This window comes from Symphodus melops, assembly GCF_947650265.1.
Source record: "Symphodus melops genome assembly, chromosome: 13".
Taxonomy (NCBI): Eukaryota; Metazoa; Chordata; class Actinopteri; order Labriformes; family Labridae; genus Symphodus; species Symphodus melops.
In genome coordinates, this window is record NC_136703.1 from 12,598,853 (window position 1) to 12,612,361 (window position 13,509).

Genomic DNA, 13,509 nt, shown 5'->3' on the forward strand with positions numbered 1-13,509 from the left:
CTTCATGCATGCATAAATAATCACTATAATGTGTCATTATCAAGGAATAAGTTACTGTGATTACTTTTCGATTTTTTTTATTTTCTTCATGAATTGACCTAGTTGTATTTCCCTTTTGTTGCTGGAAAGATCGGACTGCAGCAGCTGACCAGATGAAGGTCATGTGCAAGGAGCATTATCCCTGTTGATCCAAATTGGCTGTCACTCACTATACTTGAGATTCCCCAGAGGTCAATGTGTCAAACATTTGGTGTATGAGTGTGACATGCTGAGCAGCAGTGATGTTAAGGATCTTTAAGTATCTTTACATCATTCTCTCTTTTTATTAAAACCATGTCAGCGAGGGACTGAATGGCCTGCAGGTCAAGCTGAACAAAAAAGTGTTTTAACGTGGAAGCAATCAAAGCTCTGTGATGTAGCTCCTGCAGAACTCTGTCGGATGTTTGGGAGTGTGAATAGTCAATTACAGTCCCTTTCACCATCGCATATCACATATAACTTTAGTATAGTCCATAATGGTTGTGTCCTTGAATACATTTAAGGACACACAAGTACAGAGCACAGCAAAAAAATATATGATTGTTTTCAGGCAAAGGCAAACAAAAAATACATAGCAATCACTGTGAAGGTAAGCACACATAAGAGTAGGCTGCCACAGATCAGACCAAAGCATCTTTTTATAGGGCAGGGTTAGGGTTTATATATGTGATAAAAATACCTGTTGTCTTGTTGTCAAACCAACAAAGAAGTGACTGAGAGAGTTACAGTGTGATGTCCTACCTGATTTGTGAGCAAGTAGACCCAGTTTAGTATGCCGTTTAGTTACAGTTAAGAACACGACCCAATGTTGTTGATGCAGTAGACTGAAGTCAGTTTTGTATTGGGGATAGTCGGTTAGTTTTTCTTCTTCTATCGAACCAATAATTATTTCATTGTCAATCAAGTTAATTGAATGTCAAGGGGTGTGTGTGTGTGTGTGTGTGTGTGTGTGTATATATATATATATATATATTAACAGTAGCCTTTATGACAAAACATAACCAGTAAAATGAAATTATAAAATATTGTTAAATTAATGAATATCTACTGTTAAATTGTACAATAGATAGATATAGTTAAATAGATATGGTGCTTTTTTAGATTTTGGGAACATCTGACATTTAACTTGAATCACATACTGTTCGTGTCTTCGTGTGAGATAGCTACTACTCTGCTATTTTTGGTTATTTTTTATTGTTTTATAACTTGAATCAAATAACATTTATGTTTAATATGGTAGGCCATGGTCACTTCTTAAATATTAAAATATGAACAGTAGCTAAAATGTTAAGTGTGGATGATAGTTGCAGGAGAAGGATTTTTTTTTTTTTTAATCTTTGCACAACATGTGCAGGGCCCTGATTCAGACAGCAGACATCACAAGAATAACCCAAACCCCTTAGTTAACTGACTCGGAGGAGGCAAACTCAACCACAAAACATCCGCATTAATTACAATACCAACATGAAGCTAACTTCACATCGCCTGTAAATGGGGAGGTCCTAATCTAGCATAGCAGCTGGGAGCATTTTAACCACGTGATCTGAGAGATGTTAGAGAGCAGCCATCATCATTTCACCTAATTCATGACCAGCTGGAAATGGTAAATGGTAAGACGACCAGGAACAGAAAAACTACGATGGAATAGGGAAAGACTGAAGGCTTTCCTGTTTCCCTGGCTTACAATTCAAAAAGGTTTGTTTGCTGTGAGCTTTTCATCCTTTCTCTCCCTGTTTCTGCTCATATGGTGTTTGCCGAAGCGCTTGTTTCGGTTTCTGTGTTCATCCTTACATCACATTTATGTAATTTCTAAGGAAACAGCCCCATTAAGGCTTTCTTTCTTTTTTACCTCCTTGGCGTTCAGTATAGCCCGGATAACTTGTTGTTTACAGGTTGTCTTCAACACGAAACTAACATCAGCCGTGCTTTGTTGCTGTTTGTGTTAACACGGATCGCGTTGCTTGTTGTGTAATGAACGTTTCGGCATCTTCAGGTGAACAGAAACACTGTAACAAATCAGCTACTCGTAATGTTACTCTCACGCGGTGCTTCTATCTTTAATGTCGCGTAGACGATCTTTGAGAGGGGCCTATAGGCTAGTCGGCCCGCGAAAGTGTGTGAAGAGTAGCTAGCATGAAAAGCTATTGTGGGTCAACATTTTCACAAGGCCTACATTAGAAAAAAAACATTTGGTAGTTAATTTGGGGTCTTTAAATGCTTTCTAAAACAACTGACGTTTTTAGAAAGGGAAACACTTAATGACCTTTGAGTTTGTAAACTTTTTGTTGGGAGATGTGTAACTACTCTTTGTCTTCATTATGGAGGTTAATGTGTTTATTTTAGACATGCTTACTTTATACTGTGAAGTTTAGATTATATCCGTCCTTAATGTTATAAATGGAGTGTCATTTAATTTAATTTTTTCCCGTTTTTGTACATTAAAATGTCATTGTTCATAGACCAAATATTAGAAACACACATTGTAACCGTGCAAATACAGGATATCATTCAGGTTCAAACTCTGTTAACTTTTAATTGTACCAAAGGACTTAGAAACCCCCTAGACTGTATTTTACTTGCATCAAGAGAGCCATTTAAACACCTGCGAGCTTTGTGTCCATACAATGGATGACTTTGTCTTGGGTAAACCTTACTATGCATGTCAACAAACCGGCTAAGGTTTACGTTAAGGTGGGCCCAGTCTAAATTGGTCCATACAATACAAACAAGTGTTTCCTTGGCTCAGCAAATCCAGCCAGCCCTTCCTCTTGCATTTTAATAAGCTCCAAACCAACCCAGGGGCCCAGGAACCCCAAACCGGCCCAGGCCAGGATCTCAACCCACAAGCCACCTTTTCTACTAACAGGGCATGTTTGTTTTGAAGAAGAAGGTAAATGTGAGGAGACCTTCTGTTGTTCTGTTAGTTTTTATTTACTTGTGTGCCACAGCGACGAGGAATGGTAAACTCCTGGCTGCAAAAGTGTGCAAATGAACATGTTTCACTCTCTTTGAATGCCGGACAGGCATTGAAAACGAGATTGTTTACATTCAGATGTTGGCCACCCGCTGCTTGCTTTTTCTTCCCTCCTGTTTTCCAATGACTGAAGAGACATGACCCATTTAAATGGTTGTTTACTTGCATTAGAAGAAGAGCCAAAGCACTTCTCAATGAACTCTTGTCTACAATTCAATTAGAGTGGCCTTCCCAGCAGCACAGTTTTTTCCTTGTTACACAATGCTCTCTTCAGCCTGGCTGCAACACAGGCAGATATATGAAGACTAGAGAGGTGCAATAGTTGGCCACACCTGCAAACCACAGTCACATGGTGTCTTTTGACTCTTGAGCCCTAGTTTGTAGTGGTGAGAGATGCGAGCAAAATGGATTCCATCAGAGAGAAACAGACCTACCTTTGACTTGAAACCAACATTTTTCCTTCAATTTTAAAATGAGGCAAAGAAAGTAAATGTTGGCTCAAGAGGCTGCTATAGTCAGACCCAAGTGTCACTGCACTGATTCAGTTTAATAGGAAAAAGTGAGGTAAAGCACAGCACGTATCCATCAAGCTTTTGTTTACGTCAAGTGTATGAATCTGTGACACTGTAAGTGCCTCAAAGGACGTGTGGTCAAGCAGAGTCCTCCTCAAACATGACGGAACATTTTTTTATTTCGAAAAGCCAGACACTTTATTGCTGCTTTCCTGTTGCCCTCTGACTAGACAGGCATATATTAAGAAGTGGCTGGAGTGTTTTCCCCACTTTTTTTTTCCTCTCCTATTTTTGGAGATTGTGGGAAAAGTAGCTGAGGGCCTGGGAAGCACTTATGTCCATGTATATTGCTTTAGCATTCATAAGCTTTGTAACCCTGCACTATGAGATGAGTCATTGTACCCTATGACAAATACAGTGCTAACTGTACTTTATCCTCCTCCTCCTTTAACCTGAATTTTTATAACTCCACTAAGAATGTCCTCTCTGTCGAAATCTTTCTGTTGTGAAAGCTTGACAAGTGCTTGAAATTGGCAACGCAATGTTTTCATTTTAGAATTGAATATTTTGAGAAAAAGCTGACAAAGTATTGCCTAAACTTGAGGACAGCTAATCAAATAAAGTTTGCATGTTGTGTCCTGTTGTTTGTGTGCTTACGTCCTGAATGACTCACTTAGCCAGTGAAGGAGATACAAACATGGTTGTTAACCAGTTACACAAAAACCTCGAAACAGAATAAATGAAAACTGAATTCTTTATCAACAACTTTTAGAGGTTAATGTTAATCTATCAACTGTTGGATATGCTGTCTGTATCCTGTGTAAAAAAAGGTAGATGTGCTAGAAAACATGGGCAGGAAAATAAGAGTAACTATTTATAGACCACATAACCAGACTGGAGTATCTGTTTAATACATGCCAAAACAAAATATTTTCTTTATTAGTCCTGCTCACTAGTACAGTATGCATCATTGCCTACAATTAAATCAGTGTGATACATTAAAGTGTTTGCAGCCAGGTTGTTAACAGCAGTGAACACATCTCTCTGTCGTGTTTTAGGTTTACACAAAACATGTTCTCGATTGTTTAACTGAAGTCGTGAAGCCACATCTTGCATGTATATTAGCTAGACTGTTCTCAGTTCATCGACCAATCCGGTGTGTTCTACCCGTTCAGTGTAGCGTTGATTATTGTGATAAAAACAGAAACTTGTTGGTCTCGTCTTTCCTGGTTGGCGTCACGTAATGTTGAACTTGTTTGGGAGATGAACTGTTCCACACTTGAGATGAACTTCAGACGTTGCAGGGGAAAATAATGTCACAGTGAAGTATTGACTGCTTCTTTTGAGGCTATAGGAAACCACAGTCAGCAGACGCATGTTTCACTGTAGTTGTGTAACGTTCCCAGTATCTTTTCATGATTTAGGTTTACATCTTAGATTGTCAGGTCATGTGAATCCGTCTTCTTCATGTTTCATACCTTAACCGTCACATGAGAACAAAGCCACTTTTGAGGCCGCTTGCCAGCCCGGCAGATAATATTTGATGTTATCCACAGATCACCAACAGTATTGAGTTTGAACAATCAGGGAGTTTTCATTAAATAGTTAAAAATGCTTTTGGAGATTACATAAAAGCAGATGAACCATTTTGTCACCATCAAAGGGCATGATGAAGGTGCTCTGTCTTCGGTTTTTGCTTTTATGCTTTTATGCTTTCAGCTGATCTGATCTGAATATTTCCTAGTCGAAACAGGAAATTGGTTACAAATGTGCTTGTCTTACATGCTTTCATGTCTTCTGATCTCTCCAGGTCGGTTTCAGCTATCCCCTCGTCTAACCTTGACTGCCTGGATTTATTTATCAAGGAGCACAGACTTGCTTCCTGGATTGTAGAAGCACAGTGGAGGAGAGGGTCTCAGGCTGATTACTCCCCCCATTAGTCTTTCGGGGGGGAGGGGGGAGGAATAGGGGGAGGAAAGAGCTGCTATAACCACCCAGAGCATGGGTCAAAAAGTCCCAGGTGGCATAAAAACCATCGACATGCGGGATCCAGCGTTCAGCCCTTTGAAGCTGGAGCTTCAGGCCCTGAGTCACACCAAGCCGTCTCGACTGGACCTGCTGCTGGACATGCCACCTGCCGGACTGGACCTGCAGGTCCAGCACTCGTGGAACAACGACGACCGCTCGCTCAACATCTTTGTCAAGGACGACAACAAGCTGGTGTTTCACAGGCACCCCGTGGCGCAGAGCACAGACGCCATCCGCGGCCGCGTTGGCTATACGAGGGGACTGCACGTGTGGGAGGTCAGCTGGGCGATGCGTCAGAGGGGCACGCACGCTGTGGTCGGAGTGGCCACCAGTGAAGCCCCTCTGCACTCGGTGGGCTACACGGCGTTGGTGGGGAGCAACGCAGAGTCATGGGGCTGGGACCTGTGTAGGAGTAAACTGTACCACGATGGCAAGAATTACCCGGGAAAAAGCTACCCGGGCTTCCTTGAGCCAGACGACACCTTCATCATACCAGATTCTCTCTTAGTGGTGTTGGACATGGATGAGGGAACTCTGGGTTACATAGTGGACGGACATTATTTAGGAGTGGCGTTTAGAGGACTAAAAGGCAGGAAGCTGTACCCGGTGGTGAGCGCTGTGTGGGGACACTGTGAGATACGAATCCGGTACATAAATGGACTTGATCGTAAGTGCAAACATTTAATGTTTACAATATTTCCTTTGCTCTTTTTCACGAGAGACTGTTTAACCTTTCATTGAGGTGCCCAGCTCTGATCAAACTGGTGACAATCAAATTTAAAAAAGGGTCTCCTGTGGTTCAGGGGATTTTTCACACTGTTCATGTTGGGCAGTTAACTTCACCATAGCCGTCTCTGACTCACATCAGCATGGCTGCCTCTCAGGCCGAGTGATTCCATGACATTTGTTTTCTTGACGAGCAGTCATCATTTCAATGTTAAATGTTTAACCATGTCTCTGCATCACTTTTCATATTCATATTAAGAAAGTTAGGAGATTGGACCCTGTTTTAGCTTCAGCTGTTTATTGGATATTGCATTTATTTCTTCAAACTAGTCTAGCACTGGGTTCATACTGTTCATGTACAAGACAACAAGCAGCTCAGTTTCCCCCTGACAAACACAAAAGGGACTATAATTAGATTAATGCCAATTATGCCATGGCAAAAAGGTGATGAGCTTTAAGTAAGGAGACAAAGGTGCTTATCCAAACAAGCTGTACTTCCCACATGTCCCAAGTGTTCTGTGCTCATTAGATTTTTATGCTTTGCTCAGATTCCTTGACCTAGTTTAGGCCCGTGGAATAAAAGCGGTACAAATGAATTCAGTTCAATTTTATGTTCCTCTTAATGTTGGGTTAGGGTACCCTAAGAAAAAAAAAACAGCTTTATGTAAGGCATTGTGGTTGAAGGACTGTCTCACAATCCATAGTTCATCTTGTGCCTGTTAGAAGGCAGTATTCATGGTTGGCAGTGAGGCACTTGATTTTTTGTCTTGTTTGGTTTGTTTTCATTAGATGATACACATTTTTAAGGGATGATTTTAATGGCCGTCAGATAATTAAATTCAAAACGTTCACAAAATTTAGAACCATCTACTACTTAGAGTTGTCTAAAGATGCACATTTTAAAAAGTAATGGTGTAGACGATCCATGTTCCATTTGGTCCATTTAATTGGTTAGTTTTCATTTTCTTTTCGGTCAGGACTCAGAGCTGGAGTGAATGAGCTTCTTACCCAGAAGTGTTGCTCCCACGTCTGCGAGTTTTGTCTAGTTTCTTACTTCAGTGTATTTTTCATCAGTCTGAACTTCTTCCTTGAATATCCCTCCATTGATATGAACCCAGGAGTCTAGAGTTTTGATTAGTTTCCCAGATTTATAAAGTACTTTCGCAGCTCAAATCAGAGCAGACAGCAGCATGAAAGTTAGTAAATGATTTGCAAGCATAAAATTTTGGTTGATTTTCATGAAACATGAATCCTGAAACTAGATGAATGTTTTGCTAACACATCAAACTGACTATCCTCACCTCTGTTGTCTCCCCCCCCCCCCCCCCCCCCCCCAGCTGAACCCCTTTCTCTGATGGATCTATGTCGGCGCTCCGTGAGGGTGGCATTAGGAAGAGACCGTTTGAGTGAAATCCATAGACTGCCTCTACCTGTCTCTCTCAAGAACTACCTACTCTACCAGTGACGGCGCTGCCGGTCTCATGCACAGAGACGCACACTCTCAGCACACCCTTGTCTATTTCTTTTTTTTCTCTGGGATCCTTCTTGGGTTGAACCTGTTCTACAACATCGCTCAAGCCTCCAGGACTGACTCAGCCTTCAACAAGTATGCTTCTGTATCAGAGTTTTTCTGTTTTTAAGACTCTTTGCAATTGTACTCTCTAACTTTATGAAATCAGGAATCACTGAGCACTATGCACATGCTGATCCAGACGATGCCCTGACAGTCACCAAGTTGGTGAACCTTCACTTTGTAAGCTAATGTGACATAAGTATGTGGTCAGCATCTCTGCTGTGCAGTCCAGACTTTATTAGAATAAATTATGAAAAGCATTTTAAATTTAACTGTTAGTGGCTGTGCTTTAAATGAAATGAATAGACTGGTGCAAATCAAACCTTGAATGTTGGTGCAGAAGTCCACTTTCAGCATCTGACCACAAGGTGGCAGCACATGCACACATCAGGCTGGACGTCCTCTTAAATGGAGAGGTATGGACATGGAATCCTTGTTTTTAAAACCTGGTTTTTAAGTGGATAATTTTAAAAAAACGGATGTTCACACATCACGCAAAAAGAGATGCTGACCACTCAATAGTGAGTCTGCAGTGCAGTGTGGATGATTACACTGTGAGGAAGCTGGAGGGCAGCACCGACCACTCACTCAGGTTTCACTGTGACACAAAGTGGGCCCTTTCGCTTACCTGCAAGGCATCGGTCAGGAAAATCATCAGCCGAAACTTCAACGCAAGGATAATGTCACTGTGATTATTTGTAGCATGCATCTGCTGGAACTCTTATTCAAAACAATCATTTAGTCTTTTTTAAAAATCGTTTTGTTATGCATTACTGCAGTTTTCAACCACTGCTGTTGGGGCCCAAGTATGCCGTTTTTCCTTTTACGCTATTATCCAATTAGTTTCTTCATCAGCTGATTTCACTGGTATGCACATATTCAGCCAGAGAACAGAAACTAACTTGTGAAAGACGCATTTTGAATGAAAACCAGCTACTCTCTGCGTCTTACTGATGCATAGCTAAGAACCTTTGATGTTTGCTTTATGTTTAAAGACATGTAAATGGGGGTTAAAAAGGGGTTCAGGTATTGATGGTAAACAATAATGTTCCTTTATCAGCAGACTTCTAACTGAAGACACCATAACGTTAAAAGACAATCCACAAGGTCATGCGTAAGTGTAATGAAAGAAGTTGTGATTTCCAACATGTTGTCCAAAAGCCACGTCATAGACCTGTTGACTCTTGTATTTTTTTAAATGTGCAGACGTGGTCCTTCCTCAGCGCTAAGCTGATGTGGGCTCGCTCGCACACACACAATCTTTTCTTTTCCTTTCCTTGCTTGCATATTCTATTTTATTTGTACTCCTTGATGTAGATTTGTTTGTATGTATCTATTAAAGTTTATTTCAAAGTACTTTATTTTTATTGTGCGTTGTGCAGTGTCTTTTGGGGGGGTGGGGTAATGTCGCTAATTGTGTCTCCTTTGAAGTATATTTGATATAAAAGATGGAGATAATACATTGTTGCAAGCTTGTTACTGTTTCCCTGTAATTTAAAGGGCGGAATCACGTATATTTGTATAAAAACTGAATCTCCTTCGGGACGCACGCATCCTATTTTAATCTGGCAGCACATTATGTGCTGGTGTGGTATTGAAAACAACTCCATGTTCCCTTTAAGGATGGTAAAACTGATCCTATTAGACAAGGAAAGTGCAACTTTGCTAAAATAACTTACCCATTCATTGTAGCACGTTCATGTTAATTTCCTTTTCCAGACTAAACGGCAGATAGATAGATAGATAGATAGATAGATAGATACTTTATTGATCCCGAGGGAAATTCAGGACAGACATAATTCAGACATGGACAGACATAATTCAGATTATGATCTTCTGAGATTCTAAACAGTTTAATAACTTACACAAATCTTTTTTCATGTTCTTTTCTGGGGTAGATCCTGAAGTATGTACCAATTAAAAAAAATAGACTTCAGTCATGAATCCAAAATGATTCCCAATCAAATTGTGACCCCAAAAATCAAAATTGAATCGTGAAAGATTATTATTATTTGGCACCTATGGGGGATTCAAAATGATTCACAAGAAAATCCTCCAGAAACAGATGTTTGCTTGTGTTCTCGCAAACAATGTACAGTATGTAGTTTGTAATGAAATAAGATGACCTTTTTCAAAGTGTGTCCTATGTTCATCAACCAGGTGCAGGTATTGAGACAGATGTGGCATTTGTTATTGATTCTTTTTGCACTGGGACACAGGTGTGAATGTTTTTGATGGCTACGTTCCATTTAGCTGTTTGTGACTCATTGTTCATGTTTGCATGCTGTTATTCAATGCTGGGTCTCTTGTATAGAGCACAGCCATCACTAATCTTGTTAACAACACCTGCGTTTTATCTCCTGCAACAAGCCAACCCACATGCTGTGAAAAAGCCTATTAGTACAGAACGTCTTACAATCAAGTAATTAGAACTCGAAAGTGTTTCTACAGCACTCTGCATAAGGGTCTGAATTACATAAGTGTTAAAGCAAAAGTGTAGACAAAAACACTTAACAAATCTGTGATGCGTTTTCATAGTATAAAAAATTAAACCATTGCAACACAGTGATTTAAATTTATAATCTCAAATGAAAAGCAAAAGTAATCTTGGACCTTGATCTAAGATAACTGAGAACATACAGTGGGTATAAACAGTCTACACACCCTTGTTAAAATGTCAGGTTTTTTTATGATACCAAGAAAGATCATTTTCCACCTATAATGTGACCTATAACCTGTGCGATGCCACTGAAAAAAAAATAAAAAAATCTTCGACTGGGAAAGTACTTGTATTCTAATGAAAAGTAAAATATACACACCCTTAAACTAATACTTTGTTGAAGCCCATTAAGTAAGTAAGTAAATAACGTTTATTTATAGAGCACCTTTCACAGATATGATCACAAAGTGCTTTACTACAATAATAGGCGATTAACAGTTAAAAACAAACATACAATAGGTAAAATAGATAAAATAGTAAAATAAAACTGCTACTGGCTAACCAAAAGCCTGTCTGAATAAAAGTGTTTTTAACTGCCTCATAAAAATTTCACAGGAGTCTACCGATCTCAAATTTAGAGGATGCGCATTCCACAGCTTCGGTGCGAGAACATGAAATGCGTGAAAATTATAATTTTATCTCAACATTTAGTCTTTTTGGGTCTATTAGCATGACATATAGTGACTTATCCCACTCTTCGTTATTAAAGTGCTCCATATCATGTCATGTGCTCATGTCAGATTGTGAAGGCTTTCCCTGTTCACAACCCTCTTCATTGATGCCCCACAGATGCTCAAGATTCAGATCTGGGCTCGGCTGGGCAATTCTAAAACTTTAGTTTTCTTCTGGTGATTAACTTAACACCAAACAGCCCCAAATCATGATGCTGCCACCACCATGCTTCACCGAGAGCATGGTGTTTGTTTAGTGATATATGGTGGTGTTTGTGCACCAAATTTTGGAACGATGGCCAGAAAGTTAAAATTCTAAATTTGAATGTTTACAATTAGAGTGGCTTCTTGTCTTGCCACTAGCCCATAGGCAACACATTGTTGTCACGTGTAGAAAACAACCAGTATTTTCCAGACATATCTGTAATGCTTTTAATGTTGCTTTTGCCCTCTTGGCAGTCTCCCTGACCAGTTTTCTTATTGTCTTTTAATCCATTTTGGAAGGACGTCCTGTTCTTGGTTGTCATCATCATTTCTCACTTGCCAACGACTTTCTTTACTGTATTCCTTGGTATTGCTTTTGCCTTGGACATTTTTTACCTCTTGTCCTGTTCGATACCTTTCAAGAATGAGATCCCACTGGGGCCTGTTTAAGACCTTTGCGAAATCATGACATTTGCTGTAAGATGCAACTCAATGAATGTCATGAATGTCCTACCAGAACAGCTAAACCTTATTTATGCTTAATTAGTCAATTATTTAACACGAACTTTGAGGTGGTTGGGTAAGCCTGAATGCAACCCCATTCACAATAGTTAAAGGGTGTGTATACTTATGAAACCACATTATTTAAGTTTTCAATAATCATTTTTCCCTGCAAAAGATTTTTTTTAATGGAACTGCACAGGTAAGGTCAAATTATAGATGGAAAAAGTTTGGAAATGATCTTACTTTCTTTCTCTCTTTCTACATAAGAAAACATTTAAACAAGGGTATAGACTTTTTATATAGACTGCTATATCTTAACTGCTGCCTCCCTGAGTGTAGCTTTTTCCAGATATTTTAAAAAATGTACGTTTGTATGTATACACATACAATAAAACAGAATGCTTGTGTAAGGCATGCCTAACTGTAGAATTATAGATGCTGTTGTTTTATAACCAGTGTAACAATATTGGCACAGATGTGATTCACTGTTTAGGCCGCTTTAAAAAAAAAGAAGCACCAATGACCAGTATTGGGGAATCATCGTGATTAAACCTCCCTCACTCCATTTCATCATTCCCCATAAAGCTAACACTGTCAATGCCTATAGAAACCGATTCTCAGGATTAGAATCTGTAAAGTATTTACACTACTAAAGTAAAACCTTTCAGGGACGGGATAGTTCAATTCTTGATACAAGTAGGGCTATTAGGTGAGTAAAATAAGACCTATGCTAAAATAGAGTGTATTTAAATAAACATGAGCTAAGCACTCAGAGGAAGCGTCATTAAAGAGGCGGGGGTGGAGATTCAATCAAATTTTCTTGAATCCTACTTCTGTGACAGTTTCACTAACACAGACACAGAAACCCTTTAATCCCTGTAAAACAATCATCATAAAGCACTGTATTAAATTAAGCTACAATGTGTGATTGCACACACACACAACTGTTGTGTTAACATTTTAATTCGAAGAAAACCAGAGAGAAAACAACAGACTGAAATGGGTGGCAAAAAGATGACTGAAGAAAGAAATATAGAACTATATATATCTTACAAACAGAAGGATAACAACTGGTATCACAGCTTTTCTAAACGTCTCTTCTCCATAAGCAGTGCTCTAGGAACAGGTCTGTGGCTGTAAGTTTTAGCTTTGGTCACTTGGTGTCAGTATTTAGAGTCCTTTAACAATCAAGGTCATTCGGTCTTATGGCTAAGCACAGCAAACCAATGTGACTTACAATCAGTGGTACTTGTTCTGTTTTTTGTTGGGTTTTTTTAAATCATGGGACATTATTTTATTATTACTGCAATACTATTGCATGCTTCTGTATGCAGTGTTTTAAAGTTGCCCCTGGTTAGAGTACAGGAAATACTAATGTCCAATAAGTGACAATAGTTCTAGTAGGCTACAGTATTTGTTTACACATAGTTAGGCTCATATATAGCTGAACATACAATATATTCAGTGGTAGGCTGTATTTAACAGTTTACTTGAACAACCTCCAACGTCTGATAAATTAGTAACTTCATTACACTGCTTAAATTTTACAAACAGACTTGTTATGCAACACATAACATGTAACACAAAGCTATAAATAACACGATTTATGTCTATTGGTACAAAATCAAAATCTAGACTATGGTGAAAATATGGTGAACACCAGTTTATTCTGTTTATCACAGAATCCATGTACAGTGTCAATACAGCCAGACAAAAAGGTTCTTATGATTTTAAATAGTGTAAAGCAAGTGCAGTTTGAGGATGTTGTTTTGACACAA

General features: G+C 39.2%; 1 protein-coding gene across 1 annotated transcript; it reads left to right on the forward strand.

The window, feature by feature from the left end:
- Positions 1–1,492: 1,492 nt before the first annotated feature.
- On the forward strand, positions 1,493–9,213 carry spsb1 (splA/ryanodine receptor domain and SOCS box containing 1). The gene is made up of 3 exons (XM_079359904.1): positions 1,493–1,734; positions 5,336–6,220; positions 7,617–9,213. Exons 2-3 carry the CDS (start codon positions 5,527–5,529, stop codon positions 7,742–7,744), a joined length of 822 nt encoding a protein of 273 aa, XP_079216030.1. The 5' UTR covers positions 1,493–1,734; positions 5,336–5,526; the 3' UTR covers positions 7,745–9,213.
- The last annotated feature ends 4,296 nt before the right edge of the window (positions 9,214–13,509 follow it).